The sequence below is a fragment of the Podospora pseudocomata genome, chromosome 6, assembly GCF_035222375.1.
Source record: "Podospora pseudocomata strain CBS 415.72m chromosome 6, whole genome shotgun sequence".
Taxonomy (NCBI): domain Eukaryota; kingdom Fungi; phylum Ascomycota; class Sordariomycetes; order Sordariales; family Podosporaceae; genus Podospora; species Podospora pseudocomata.
Genome location: NC_085890.1, coordinates 3,018,788 through 3,032,847, shown reverse-complemented (window position 1 = coordinate 3,032,847; position 14,060 = coordinate 3,018,788). Strand labels below are relative to the sequence as shown.

At 52.1% G+C, this 14,060-nt stretch overlaps 9 protein-coding genes across 9 annotated transcripts; 2 read left to right on the top strand and 7 right to left on the bottom strand.

Moving 5' to 3' along the window:
* Positions 1–387: 387 nt before the first annotated feature.
* QC762_607640 (uncharacterized protein) lies at positions 388–1,422 on the top strand (the record flags this gene model as incomplete). Its single annotated transcript, XM_062892446.1, is given in 3 exon segments — positions 388–614; positions 628–702; positions 777–1,422. The coding sequence occupies 3 exon segments, from the start codon at positions 514–516 to the stop codon at positions 1,420–1,422; spliced, it is 822 nt and encodes a 273-aa protein (XP_062740994.1). The 5' UTR covers positions 388–513.
* An 832-nt stretch (positions 1,423–2,254) lies between these two features.
* On the top strand, positions 2,255–4,139 carry QC762_607630 (uncharacterized protein; the record flags this gene model as incomplete). Its single annotated transcript, XM_062892445.1, has 3 exons — positions 2,255–2,459; positions 2,521–3,508; positions 3,560–4,139. 3 exons carry the CDS (start codon positions 2,255–2,257, stop codon positions 3,951–3,953), a joined length of 1,587 nt encoding a protein of 528 aa, XP_062740993.1. The 3' UTR covers positions 3,954–4,139.
* Positions 4,140–6,965: 2,826 nt separating this feature from the next.
* On the bottom strand, positions 6,966–7,739 carry QC762_0098670 (uncharacterized protein; the record flags this gene model as incomplete). The annotated part of the gene is made up of 1 exon (XM_062884164.1): positions 6,966–7,739. The coding sequence occupies one exon, from the start codon at positions 7,737–7,739 to the stop codon at positions 6,966–6,968; it is 774 nt and encodes a 257-aa protein (XP_062740992.1).
* Positions 7,740–7,850: 111 nt separating this feature from the next.
* Positions 7,851–8,387, bottom strand: QC762_0098660 (uncharacterized protein; the record flags this gene model as incomplete). Its single annotated transcript, XM_062884163.1, has 1 exon — positions 7,851–8,387. One exon carries the CDS (start codon positions 8,385–8,387, stop codon positions 7,851–7,853), a length of 537 nt encoding a protein of 178 aa, XP_062740991.1.
* A 410-nt stretch (positions 8,388–8,797) lies between these two features.
* On the bottom strand, positions 8,798–9,805 carry GUK1 (guanylate kinase; the record flags this gene model as incomplete). Its single annotated transcript, XM_062892444.1, has 5 exons — positions 8,798–8,857; positions 8,921–9,218; positions 9,288–9,427; positions 9,511–9,587; positions 9,730–9,805. The coding sequence occupies 5 exons, from the start codon at positions 9,803–9,805 to the stop codon at positions 8,798–8,800; spliced, it is 651 nt and encodes a 216-aa protein (XP_062740990.1).
* A 320-nt stretch (positions 9,806–10,125) lies between these two features.
* On the bottom strand, positions 10,126–10,659 carry QC762_607600 (uncharacterized protein; the record flags this gene model as incomplete). Its single annotated transcript, XM_062892443.1, has 1 exon — positions 10,126–10,659. The coding sequence occupies one exon, from the start codon at positions 10,657–10,659 to the stop codon at positions 10,126–10,128; it is 534 nt and encodes a 177-aa protein (XP_062740989.1).
* A 485-nt stretch (positions 10,660–11,144) lies between these two features.
* Positions 11,145–11,327, bottom strand: QC762_607590 (uncharacterized protein; the record flags this gene model as incomplete). The annotated part of the gene is made up of 1 exon (XM_062892442.1): positions 11,145–11,327. The coding sequence occupies one exon, from the start codon at positions 11,325–11,327 to the stop codon at positions 11,145–11,147; it is 183 nt and encodes a 60-aa protein (XP_062740988.1).
* Positions 11,328–11,695: 368 nt separating this feature from the next.
* QC762_607585 (uncharacterized protein) lies at positions 11,696–12,814 on the bottom strand (the record flags this gene model as incomplete). Its single annotated transcript, XM_062892441.1, has 3 exons — positions 11,696–12,333; positions 12,446–12,551; positions 12,716–12,814. 3 exons carry the CDS (start codon positions 12,812–12,814, stop codon positions 11,696–11,698), a joined length of 843 nt encoding a protein of 280 aa, XP_062740987.1.
* A 297-nt stretch (positions 12,815–13,111) lies between these two features.
* QC762_0098610 (uncharacterized protein) lies at positions 13,112–13,966 on the bottom strand (the record flags this gene model as incomplete). Its single annotated transcript, XM_062884162.1, has 2 exons — positions 13,112–13,690; positions 13,751–13,966. 2 exons carry the CDS (start codon positions 13,964–13,966, stop codon positions 13,112–13,114), a joined length of 795 nt encoding a protein of 264 aa, XP_062740986.1.
* Positions 13,967–14,060: the final 94 nt, after the last annotated feature.

The following is a 14,060-nucleotide window of genomic DNA, read 5'->3' as shown; positions in this document are numbered from 1 at the left end:
GGCCATCACTCCGAGCCCGAGAGGGTTGGCTAGACGGCAATCATGCACGTCATTTCGTTCTTCTTTGGCGATCCTTCATAGATTGAAAAACAAGGCGGCGCCGACGAGTAAAAGAGTTTATTAGGTTCAATCATCCTCTGTCAAGAGTTTTGAAAACTGCATGATGTTTGATGTCGAGTCCATGGAGACGTTGGCAAATCGGGCGGGGTGTTCCGGTGGCTAGTTCGTCGATTGATGCCCCATAACTTGGCAGCAGGGGGCGCTAGCATTAGTGAGATTAGCGAGCACGCCACGAAGCTCGGGCCACCGCTTAGTTGATCCTCACTGCTCCATTTTCCAGTTCCCGTCTCATGCCTTTCCAGCTTTCCAGAGTTTCCGAACTGCCCGTTTACATCACAGGTCGCATGCCTACCCGAGCTCCTGCCCGAAACACCGCCGCAATTATCTATCTAAGGCTTCTCCGATATTGCTCTACAATTCAAGGTCGAAACCTGCCCACCGAAATTTCAACAAATGCATTGTCATACTTGGACCCACAGCGTGGACAGAGGGCCTTTGTGTTCGACAATGACATTGTCCTCTAATTGTCTTGATGTCGGAGTCTTTGTCTTGAAGTAAGACTATCAGATATAACATCGCCCAGCCTGCCTCCATAAACTGGCTACCTCCTACTAACTCATTCACCAAGCGCCGCCAGATACGGTAAGTGTTTCAACATAACAAGGTAACAGCACAACAGATCTTCTCAAAATGGCCGACTCTAACCAGATGGACAGCCGTCAAGACATCATCCCAGAAACCGAATCCCACGAGTACCCTCCAGGCTGGCCCATTCCCAAACTTCAAAACTTCGTCGTCACCGTCAACCTTGACTGTCGCATTGACCTCAACTACCTAGCCCAACGGGCCCGCAATGTCGAATACAGACCGCGTCGCTTCAATGCTGTGATCATGCGCATCCGCGATCCACGAACGACAGCACTGATCTTCGCAACGGGCAGAATGGTTGTCACAGGTGCCAAGAGCGAAGCCCTGGCTCGCCTTGCCGCTAAGAAACACGCTTACGCCCTCCAGAAATGTGGCTTCACTCCGAAATTGCGCGACTTCACTGTCCAGAATATCATTGGCAGTGCCAATGTTGGCTTCAACATCAGACTTGAGGGGTTAGCCAACAAGTATGTCACTGTTGGCGCCTCTTTTGTCCCCGAGATTTTCCCAGGCTTGTCTTTCAAGCAGTATCTCGGCTATCGAGCAGATGGGACACCTCGCTCCTGTCCAACCCTTCTCATTTTTACAACCGGAAAGATCGTGGTCACCGGTGCCAAGACAGAAGAGGATCTTAGGGCCGCCTTTGCTCGGGTATATCCTCTGTTCTTTGACTTTCGCTTTGCCAGCGACCCAAACAGCAAAACACAGGTGTAGCAAGTGAGCACGCCAACTCTACACTAATATCTGTACTATGCACACAGAAACAAGCTTCGGGCATCACTGGCGGGCCAGTGGCTACTTACTACTAATTTCTAATCTCACCTTGCCATAATGATAGAGGCAAGATAACCTAGACAAAGTAAGATACGCAGGCAAAACCTAAAAATAGACTAATGTTTTAATCCACTCCCGTTCCATTGTTCCTCTGTTTACTGACCCTCTCGCATGACAAAGCCTTTGATATCCTTCTTAGCTAAGCGGCATTGCTCCTTATTCCCGAACACCGACACCTGAACCACCCCCTGCTCTTCGGTCACACCTGTCCCGGTCCCCACGTAACACTGTTGCATCCCGTCACCCTCCCGCGTTCCCCAAAATCCGCCGTCGGCCGGGCACGGCAGGGCAGACAAGCCAACCCCGCATACGTCGGAGGAAACAACTCCAAACAGTTGACTTGGCATGTCGGTACATAGGTGCCATTCAGGCGATACTTAGCACTTAGCGATTTGATTCGCGGGATCGGTTCTCTAACAAAAATATGCCCGACCTGTAGGATCGTCACGTTATCGAGGTGCAAGATGCCTTACCTACAAGGCAGGATTTGAGCTCACAACGTATGGTGGAGGATCCGCTTGTTGATCAGGAAGGGGAAGATGATACGGCAGGATGGGGGGAATGCATGTAACATACCCGGCTGCCGGGTAGTTGGAGATTGTTGGGGGTGATGAGGTATAAGTAATTGATGACCCTGCCGTGAAGTTTTCGTTCTACCGGATATCCTCACCACAGCAGAGCAAGACAGAGAGCAGCAACGACGATCACCAAGATGGCCATCATCGGCGCCAAAGAAGAACATGCCGACCCTCGGCTCACCCGCATTGCGCAGGCGGATGACGTCCCCTGGTACAAGAAACCCAACCTTCGCTTTCTGTATCTGATTCTTGTGCCGACTGGCCTCGGGGTGGAATGGACCTCTGGGTTTGACAGCTCGATGATGAACAGTCTCCAGGCTGTCAAATCATGGACTGACTGTACGTTACCTCTTATCCCCTCTCCGTATCCCTTACACTGACGCGGTGACCCCCCCCATAGACTTTGACAACCCAACCTCCTCCCGCCTCGGCCTCCTCAACGCAATGTACTCCCTCGGCGCCCTCATGGCAATCCCCTTCATCCCCACCATCTCCCAGTACCTCGGCCGCCGCCGCACAATCCTCATGGCCTCCCTCATAATGTGCATGGGCGCTGGCCTCCAAGCAGGCGCCCGCAACAGCGACATGTTCCTCGCCTCCCGCTGGGTCCTCGGCTTCGGCATCCCCTTCGCAATCGTAAACGCCTCCTCCATGATCGGTGAACTCTCCTACGCCAACGAACGCGCGGTAATGACATCCCTCTTCAACGCATCCTGGTTCGTCGGCGCCATCATTGCAGCAGGGACAACCTACGGCACCTTTCAAATGGAATCAACCTGGGCCTGGCGTCTCCCCAGCCTGTTGCAACTCGTCCCGAGCGCGTTCCAACTCGGCTTCATGCACTGGTGCCCCGAGTCACCCCGCTGGCTCGTCAGCCAAGACCGCGGTGAGGAAGCGTTTGCCATTCTGCAAAAATACCACTCTGAGGGTAAAGACGGGGACGAGTTTGTCAGATTGGAATACGCGCAAATTCAATCCACCATTGCGGCGGAGAAAGAACTTGCCTCGCGGTTTGTGTGGGGGGATGTCTTCCGTGACGCTGCCATGAGACGTCGTTTCCTCCTCGCAGCGGTAGTCGGGTTTTTCACGCAGTGGTCAGGGAATGGGTTGTTGAGTTTCTACATGAAGAAGATTTTGGCGTTGGTGAACATCACGGATAATAGGACGGTGCAGCAGGTCATTCTGAGCAATACTTGCTGGGGGTTTATCAATGCTGTGCCGATTGCGTTGATCGCGCCGAGGTTTCCGAGGAGGAGGATGTTTCTGATATGCACGATTGGGACGGCGGTGGTGTATGTTGTTTGGACTATTGCGAGCGCGAGGGCGACGATTGAGAATAGTAGCGCTGCGGCCATACCGGTGCTGGTGTTTATTTTTGTTTATTCGCCGTGAGTATTTTTGTGTCCTGACATGGGAGATTTGACTGACATTCGGGGTAGGTTCTACAACATTGGTTGGAACGCCCTGGCATACACGTACATGGTTGAGATCTTCCCTTATCAACAACGCGCAAAGGGTATCGCGGTTGAGCAGTTGACGGTCCGATTTGCGGTCTTCTTCAACACATATGTCAACCCCATTGCGTTAGACGCCATTGGATGGAAGTACTACATTGTGTACTGCGTCTGGATTCTGATCGAGATTGCTACGGTGTATCTTCTCTTCCCTGAGACACACAACCGCACACTTGAGGAACTCAGCTTCATGTTTGAGGGCAAGGAGATGCAGGACAAGATTCAGAAGAACGTGGACAAAGTGCTCGATGTGGAACTGGAAGGGGTGAAGAGGAGGTCGTCGAAGGATGGAATTCAAGCTACTGACCAGAGAGTGTAGGTAATCTCTGAGTCAATGCACTGTGACACGGCAATGGGATTGTATTGAAGCAACAGCGTTCAAGAGTGTGTCAAAATTAATCCCAAGTTATACCACGCCAACAGCGTACCTTTCCGGGCATACATTCTTCCTCCCAATGATTCCCAGAGGCTTGGTCAGAGAAGTGGTGATGGTTAACAGTCAAACCTGTCTCTCCCCCCCCCCTCCCCCCCAATACACCCAAGATCTTCAATTCCAAGTCCTTTGTCGTTTCGGGAGTACGTTGATCCCGGCCGCAGAGCAACAGTCTCGGATGTCCGTTTTCCGCGTGTTGCGTATTACTTACTGGGTTCATTGAGACTGCACACATTACTCTCCTGTCACAGGTCGTAGGTAATGAAACCGCAGTCCAATGGCCCTTGTTCTCCTTGCTCCTTTGGCATCGGCATCAAGTAAAATCTCGTCCCGCCATACAATGCCGCAAAACTGACGTCACATAAGAGTGTGCATCCATCGAAAAGTCTCGTAGTGAAGGAAAAACTCAGTCATTGATCCTCCAAAATAGCCGAAGCTTTTCAAAGGCGCCTGCTGCATCCAGGGGCAGAGATCCAGTTCCAGACGGCTGAAAAAGGAAGGCGACGCAGGGATGAATATGTGTGTTTGCTTCCCTGTTGGATGCTTATCGTCTGAGTTCGGGTACGGGAGCAGTCGCCACGGATAGTTATCTTCCGAGTCCAGCAAATTGACTTCAGCGTTCTCGTCGTCATGAACAATGATGTTGACCGACTCCAGGGAAGGGAGGCAGGCGGTGACTAGCAGATCTTCTATCTGCCGGGAGCCGAAAGCATGGTGGTTAACAGCGGGCTAAGAGCAGCTATAACACACTGTCGCCTCATAATCATTGGAGTTACTGTCCCACCAATAGACGGCGGGGCCGCCTTTTAGTGATATAGTCGCGAATTCCTCCTCGTAAGATACCTGGACGCACCTCCAGTCCCGGCATTGAGTCTCACCTGGCTCGGGTCCCTCATCCTGTTCATATGCCCAAAGGCGAAAAGCAAGCTGACGAACCCCAATGAGAAGGTTAGAGCCAGGGAGCACAAGTGGTGGTATCCTGAAAAGGTCTCCGAAGTGATCCTCTATCACAAGTGCTTGTCTTACACAGGCCACGTCTCCGGGGTAATTCTCGTAGGCGCGAACTAACACCTCGAGGAGGAATATGTCGTTCTCGGTATTCGCGAAAACTGTTTGGTTATTGTATAAGTGAAAGGGTAATGTGCTTTGGTGAGCCTGATGCAGTCTTTCGACAACTCTTTTCGCAGTAAGACACACACTTTCAACTTCTTGCAACTGACAGTAACGAGACCCAAACCAGGAGGGGAGATCTGAGGGTGTCACCATGTTCTGATATTGGTCGAACGTCATGAAAAGTATACGCTTTCGGAGAGACTTTCTGAACCGGATACCATCTCGGAATCGGCGATGGGTGAGGAACAGGAATCGCGCGACGGGTCGACGGACATTCTTGAAGAATTCGCACAGGGCGTCGGTGGCCTTTTGATGCTTCTTCTCTTTTCGCTGACTGAACAAGGGCTACAAACTGGTTAGAAAGGCAGCAAAGAAGTGGATAGTAGGGACATCCAGAGTCCTTTCATGGCTATGAGCTCCTCAAATATGCAAAACTGTATGTCAGGGGGGAGTTTGACGAAGTATTCGAAGGTCGTGATGGTAGGAGGAGTAACATCTTCAGCTGGGTCGGGGTTGTTGTTGCTCGTGGTGACTGAAAAAGAGTCGATTGAGCCAGAAACAGCCATGGGAATGGCGGGCGTCGGGCATAGAGCAAAAGAGTAGGTAGGTTCAGGAAACTACGCTGGTGTTGGGTCTCGGGTTTGCTAAAGCCTCGTAGGAAGTCGCTTAGGACGAGGACAGATAATACAGAGGTTGATGAACGCAAGTGTAGGAGGAAGACTGCGGCAAAAGGTCGTAGGCTACCTACCACGTGGAGACATCATGTAATCCATTGTCATGTCAACTGTCGAATACTTTCCGGATAAACGAACATATTGCACCAGAAAGGGCGGAAACTGGGGGCGGATGGCGTGGTCATCTCAGGAATGATCGTTTGCCATGTCGTCTAGGTATATTTCCTAACCGCTGACATCCCAAGTCCACGATGCTCAAAGTACCCCGGTATAGACACGCTGTTTGTGCAAAATATGAACCCCGCCAAATGCAAAATTAACCATCAATCTTCTTCTCCATCCACCGTTTCAGATCCGTCTTCCACCGAAACATCTCCGTTATGCTATTCGGTTGAACGGCGGGGCTTTCCATGATGCCGATTAATAACACACAAGTGAATGGTCAGAAAGAATGGCTCCTCTGGTGATCTTTCTACGGGTAATACGAACAAGATGTTGCAGTTTCGAAAAAGAGAAGACAGTTGGTACGCGTTGTGGAGGGTTCCTACCACTGGAGGCCACCGCCTTCGCATCACTCTTGGTTTTGCGAAAATACGGCGAAAACACACACCGAGCCCACAAACCGAGCCCACACACCGAGCCGACCAGAGCCTGCAAAGTAAACGTGGAAAGTGACATGGAAAGATGATAGTGTGCCGGCTATGGAGAAGGCATTGATGTCAGTCCAACTGCAAGTCTCCTCCACAACTTCCATACGAGTGGACTTTGAGACAGGCTTTCTCCTATTGTGGTACCATACTGTATGCATAACTTGCCTTAGGGTTAGTTAAATGCGGACCGGACACCAAGACCTTCAGCTTTGATGAAAACAAAAGGCTTTCTCAAGTGGAGGATGAAATTCGATGCCAAAGTTTGCTGGAGACTTAATCATTGAAACCCTGTCTCTTGCTATGCCGCGGCCATCTTCAACCCCACCTGCAATGCTCCAGCAAACCCCATCAATCATACTCTTCCCAAGTTAGTACAAGCCACCAGGGCCGGAAGATTGACATCTCCCCCTTCAATCCATACGACGATCCCTCGATCTCTAAGACACAGCCTATCGACGCTTTCATTGTCGCCTCTTCTTGGGTGTACCATGCGGCTTCAGATCCGCCTTCCAAGGAAGTAAGTCCGACCCCTCTGGCACCCATCTGAGGTATCTCAAGCTCAGATGGGGAATTTTGTCTTTCCACACCTTGAGAAGCTGACTGTCCATAGGAAACGATGCTGCCCAATCCAGATCGAAAAATGGCACTGTGACGAAAGCGTGAAGCAAGACGTGGAAGTCAATAGGAGCAAACAGCTCGACCAAGGATCCTCCGATAGACTGAAAGGTTTGTGCAGGCTCAGCCCCCACTGTGCTGAATCGGGAGCTTTTGCGATTTCCTCTATGTCGGTACATTGCTGTAGCGGTCGTCACCCAACTATCTCCGAACACCAAGGCTGGTTCTTGCGGGCTCGGACCTGCCAGGGCCCGCCAGGGGGCGTAATCAGAGCCGAGTGAACCCGGCGGTGGAATCTCGTTACGAACAACATAGTGTATGCTTTGGAGGGCAGGAAGCCAAGCGGCAGCCAGTAGTACGTATTCCTCCGGCCAGGTGACCTTGAAATGTCCTCCCATAACGCGACCGCACCTGTCACAGGGCACCTTCTTAAGCCAATCGCTGGAATCGTAATCTTCCGAATCGCTTTCCGAGCAAGAGCTATCAATGTAATCCACCAGATCACGTTGCCGTTTCGGCTGGAAATGCCACCCTAGACACCCGCCATCGGTCAGCTTTGACACCCAGCCCGGCACAGCCAAGCGGCGGACGCCCTTGAGAAGATCTGCACCATGAACCATGGGGACCGGACTTATCAGACAGTCCGTCAGCTCTTCGTTGATGGTGTTCGCCGATCTGAGATGCAAAACACGGTCTGAGCGGGGCTTCTTTGACAGGACGAGGATGTCGAATTAGAACAAGTCATCCTCTTCGTTGACGAGAATAGACCTGCCACCGTGCAGGCCAACTGGCGTCTTGTTTTGTTGGTGAGTTCGGACTACACGCGTTGCGAGCGAACATGTTTGGGCAATTTGCGGGAGACGAATGTGATGAGGGATGGCGTTTGGGATATACTCTCGTCCGCGCCGATCTGTGCGCTTGAAACTTCCGAGAAGGCTCATGGTATCATGAGTTACAAAGTCGATGCCCTGTGCAAAGTTATGCCTGAGCCCTGTATCCATCCTCTCGTCTGGGTCAGAGCTGAACAGTGCCTTTGCCAACGTTCTGGGGAAACCGGTTAGGAAGTGCACTGCTGGGCCACGTCCTAGGCCTTCTAGGTCGAGCAATTGTTCGAAGACGCACCACTGTATCTCGGCGGGGAATTGACTGAACAGCTCAAAGGTCGCGGTTGGTTTAGTGGTAGAGCTGAAAGATGTGTTGTCCATGGCGAGAGACAAAATGTCAACCATACCGGAGAGGGCATCGTCTTCTGTAGATGTTCCGTCCATCGTTGATTGTGTTGATGGCGGGTGCTCCGTGGTGGTTCGTCTTCAGAGAAGCATTTCGAGTTGGCCACGTCGAAGCAGAGGGAGGAGGTCCAGTCAAAGTATAAACAGAGGAGGGAAAGCGAAAGGAATAGCGGAAGGGCGGCAACCAGTCTGTCATGGGGTACGGCTCGTAGGTTCAGACGAAAAGACACCGAATTGAACATGCAAAAAGGCGGAATCGCAGGTCAAGACGACAGATGATCCAAGTCCCCTGCACCTCTTCAACTGCCTCGTAGTCAGCCGCATTGTCAAACAGTGGCGACCTTCTTCTGGAATGAGCACATGGACTTGGATGCTAGCGTTCGAAATTGACGACGAGGTTGAAGGATTCCATCTATACAACTCCAACCAACTCCAACTCCAAACCTTCCTTACGCCTTGGATTCCGCAAAGACAAACTCCTCCAGCTCCTTGTACGCCTTTTCCAGATCCTAGACACCCAGAACGTTAGCACCTCTCTTTGCAACCAAGACAGACTCACACCCTGAACCTACATCGTTGACAATGATCTTCTCATGCACTCCCGGCACTTTGGCATACTCGAGCTCAACCTTGGCCTGCTTTAGCCTCTTCTGGATGCTCTCCTCGCTCTCGGTGCCTCTCCCTCTCAGTCTCTGCTCCAGCGCCTCCTCGTTAGGCGGCGCAATGAAGACATACCGCGCGGGGTAGTTTTGCGCCTGGATCTGCTTCACGCCTTCGACCTCGATATCAAGCACGGTCACCTTGCCCTTGGCCTTTTGCTCTTCGATCGTCTGCTTTGAGGTACCGTAGTAGTTGTCGCCAAACTTGGCGCTATTCCGAAGGCATTAGTCAGCTTTCTTCCTCCTCTCTGTGTAGATCTTTGTGTGGCGGGCGTGTTACCTCTCGACGAACCCATCAGCTGCCTTGAGCGCCTCGAACGCCTCCTTTGTTACGAAGTGGTAGTGGACACCATCGGTCTCACCGGGGCGGGGGCCACGTGTGGTGTGCGAAACGGAAAGCGTGAATGTGTCGGGGTGGTTCTGAGTAGACGGGTCATGTCAACATCGTCGGTCTCGTGGTCTCGTGCTGGGAAACTGTTGCGCGTGGGTAGGGTAGGTCATACTTGGAACAAGCGGCCGTAGAGAGTTCCCTTTCCGACGCCGGAGGGGCCGGAGATAACGATAGGACGAGAATCAGGGACTGTTTGTCGAGGAACATCAGCGGTGTTCGTCAAGGTGCGCATGCCCCTCGAGATTTCGGATGGTTCGGAAATGGCGGGGCAGAAAACGCGGAAGGCCGGGTTCAGCGCTATCAGGGCAAGAAGACGAGGAGAGGAACTGACCTGGAGCCATTGTATGTACAAAGCGTGAACGAAGGACGTTGAACGAAGATCGGGAAAGCTGCTGCAACGGTCGCATGGTCTGGAGAAAGAAGGCGCCGTTTGGAAATTGGGCCACTCTGACGAGGGTTCTGCCCAGGCACAAAGTTTGGCGTGCATAACTGCCCCACTCAATTGGCTTTCAGGGTCTGACTGTTCCTGAATGACGACACCCATGACTTTGAGGATGACATTGTGGTATCTGAGTCACTGGTACCTCATTTTTCTGCTTTACTGCGATTACATAACATAAGGGTTCGTTGATAGATTAAACATCGTACGCATCGTCAGAAAGCCAGAGTACATCCGACCCAATTTCGCCCAACCCTACCCCTAACCCTCTCCGCCAACCCCCCAACCTCACGCCTTCTTCTCCTCCCCCTCCCCCTCCCCCGTCTTCTTATCAACCATATCATCCGGATACTTCTCCCAGGCCTCCCAATTCCCACAAAGATTCATCCTCGCACTCCTCGTCCAGATGTGCCTCGCCCCCATCCCCTCCCAATTCAGCCCTCCTTCCTCAGGCCAGTCATCAAACGTCCCCGCCTTGAAGCTCATCATCTCCCTCCAGCTCCCATCTGGCAGAATTCCCTGGTGCATAATCCTCACGCCGCACTTGGGACAGAAATAACATCTCATTGTGTTCCCGCTGTCAGTCCCGTGCTCAAACAATGACAACTTCGCCTCCAAGTCCACGGGTAAGGGAAAGACTTGGTCGGTGGGGTAATAAACAGAGGTTCCAAACGCCGAGCCTGATTGTTTTTGACATGTTCGGCAGTGGCAATGTGCCATGCCGGAGGGGGTGCGGGAGGGGGTCGTCATGGTTATGTAGCCGCATTCGCACGAGAGCGTGAAGCCCTTTCCTTGCTCTTGGGATTTGTCTGGGGAGGCCATGACTGCTGATGTTGTTGGTGAGGGTTTGATGATGCTCAACGGTGTATGGGCCGGTTTCTAGCAGGCCTTATTATATCAAGCCCAGGAAACGGCAATGAATTACGCAAGCGGCTCAAACAGGAAGATAAACACCGTGTGCGTTAGGTAAGCATTCTGCTCGAGTTCAGCAAAGGGCGCGTCAGATAAAGAACCGTGTGTCACAACGTTACGGCTTGGCGGGCATAGCGCGGAGCAAAAGGGACAAACGCGGGGGGACTGGTATCACGTCATTGGGAATAGTCTCACTTCGGGCTAAGCGATATATTGCTGGCAGTCTTCAACCGTTCTGTGGGGGAGGCGGGTTTCCTGCGGTATCTCCAAAGATCATCTAACCAAAGGCATCCCGTAATATATATATACGCCCAACAAACAACACAAAAGAGCTGGGTGGTATCCAGCTACCCATAAAGCAATCTCCTGAACACCTTTTATAACCCGATATGCCCCTAGCAACCTGCGTCACAGACCTTTAAAATGTTCCAACCCATCCCTAGCCCAAAGATAGATAATGTCCTGACGATGCAGAGAGGTGACGAAATCATGTGCAGATGCGTGCCCGAGCTTGATGACGCCGGCCCAGGTCTCCCACGCCCATCCAAGTTCCGATGATACCCACTTGAACGGCCCATACTCCTTCTTCCAATGACTAAAGACCTCCCAAATTCACTCTAAACGCCCGCCCAAGCTTCGATAATGCCCGCTTGGGTCTTCAAAGCGCCGGTCCAAGTTTCGATAATGCCCACTTGGATGGCCCGTATGCCTCTTGCGGTCGCGGACAGGACATTCAAAATAACCTCCAATGCATCAACGCTGACCCAGCCCTCGATAATGCCCGCCTGGGTTGTTGAGAAAGCTCTCTGAATTTCGATAATGCGCACTCGGATGCTGATCATGCCCGCCAATGGTGTCGTTTGCGTTTGTCTGCGCCTCGCCGAGTTTCAATAATGCCCACTCGGTTAGTGATGATGCCTGTTGGGTGTTGGGAAAGGCATAAAGCCTATGGTGAGCTCCTCCCACGACGACTCGGATGCTTAGTAGCGAAAGATTTGAGCCGTCCCCTAAACGCCTCGATATCTTCAGCCTCGGCACCAACAACACCGGTGCCCTTCTCCCTCCGCTTCCCAAGCAAACTCACAGCCATCTCCTCCACATTGATATCCAGGAAAGCCGGTCTGTGGCGAACCCTGTCCTCCGAATCAACCTCCTCTAAGACCACAATCTTCTCCTGCCCGTACCAGGTATGCCATATTTGGCCAACCGCCTGCACCATCCACACCACCGTCATGACCACGGCCCACAACAGCGCGAAAAACACCATAAACCCAGCAACAGTGAGTTTATCGCCCACCTCGCCAACCACCCACTCCACCAACTGCTTGAACACCCCAATCCAATCTGTGCCCGTTACAGCATTGGACCACCCCCTCCGCTGCCTCAACCAATCACCCCCCACCCTCCCAACCTTCTCCTTCATCCCAACATTTCCTAAAACCATCTCAGCAGGACTACCCCCCTGGCGCTCGCGAACGGCAACTTTGGGCTTGGCCACGCCCGTCTTGCGCTCGGGCGAGCTGCTGACAAAGGCGCGGACAGGCGTCGCGGGAGGGCTCACGCGTGCGGGCAAGACTCGTTCCCCTAAAAATATTAGAGTTTCTTTTTAAAAAGAAAAAGAAAAGTAACAAGAGAAAAAAGCCAGAGTCAAAAATGTGTGGGGAAACTTACAATCTTCGTCCCGAAGCAACTTCACAAAGGAGTCCCTGGGGGCAGGGATTCGCCCTCATAACCTCCACCCTCTCCCTCTGCACCCTCTCCGCGTTCTCTTTGGCCCGGGCCAGGTCAGTATGATCGGGGTTCTGGCATTCAAGACTTGTTAGCGATCCCAGGTTAGGGAAGAACAAGGGAAGATTGTGTGGTGAATGTGATGGATTGGGGTGGGCTGAAACTGAAAGATCAAAGAGTCCAAGGCACAGAGCGACAATCATGTCGAAGATGTCAGTAGCTTGGGTGAAAAACTTACAACTCCAGCCGCAAACCACCACGCACCCGGGTGCCAATCGAGTGTGTGAGGGCGACCGGGGGCGCGCGAGGTGGCGAGGAAAGCATTCGACGACGACATTTCTGCTGTTTCAAATTTCGTTTGCAAACGTTCAAAATGAGGTTTGCTGGGATATCGTGATGTCAAGTGCAAGAGAAAAAAAGCTCAAAGGAGAAATCCAAGCAAGTCTTAAGAAAAAGGTGGGTGGGCTTCCCCAGCGCTCCTGCCATTGTTGTGACCACGGCCCAATACTGGCAGCTCGACAATGCACTTTTTAGTGCGCTCTATTCACTATTGTCCCTCTATTGTGGAATGACCACAATAAACATGAACCCCACTTCCTCAGTATTCACGGCAGTGTCGACATCATGCTGCTATTCACGGCGATTGTCGATCCTGGCGGTTGCTATTCGAAGTCTTCCAACTCCTTCCAGTCGGCGAAGTGGCCATGATCTCGGCGCTCTTCTTTGCTTGCTCCACAAGATAATAATCCCCAAAGTCAATCTCATCCACACCATCACCATGGTAATTTCTCGACTCCGACACTTGGAGGGATGTCTGCTTCCAGATCAACCCACCTGGGCTCGTACCCTCACCATCCAGTCCGCTCTCTGGGTCGTGACGACCCTTATTGGGATTCCAAAAATACTCCTGGTGCTGAATCTCAGCCAGCTCCGTCTCGGATATCGTAAGCTCAGTAATAGGATTGACACTCCTCGGCCCCATTCCACGTCTCGGGTTCTTATCCTCAAGCCTGAACGCTCCATGCTTCGGATCTGAACGGCCAGAACGTGTCATCCTACCCGTTGTTGACTTGAGGGACTTTAGGCTTCCCAAAATTGGTCGACCCCATCTGTTAATTAGGGGAACACACATGGGAAGATTGGAAGTCACCACAGCCACAAACGTCTCCCGGACGGCCCAGGAACCTGCTTGTTGAGCGCCGTTGATGGGATCCTGCAACACCCCAGGTTAGTTACTGTCTCTTTTTTTGCACTGACATTCTGTATAACTCACTGTAACAATCAGGATACATCGCAATACTCCTGCCACCGTCACAAACGCTCCACCAGAGAACAGCACAATGAGCCCAACTTTTTTCATCGGTCTCATGGTAGCACGCCATAGCATGGGTATGGGAATACTCATGAGGTAAATGTCTGTGGAGACATTCAACCCAAGAGTTACAAAGATGTCAATGTTGGAGATGGCCGGTTGACAGTGATCTGACATGGCGTTAGCATTCGGTGTTTTGAGTACAACAGATTGAAAACTTGCTGCCGGGATCTGGATAGATTTGCCAGTTTCTCTCGAGAGGACGGCAGCC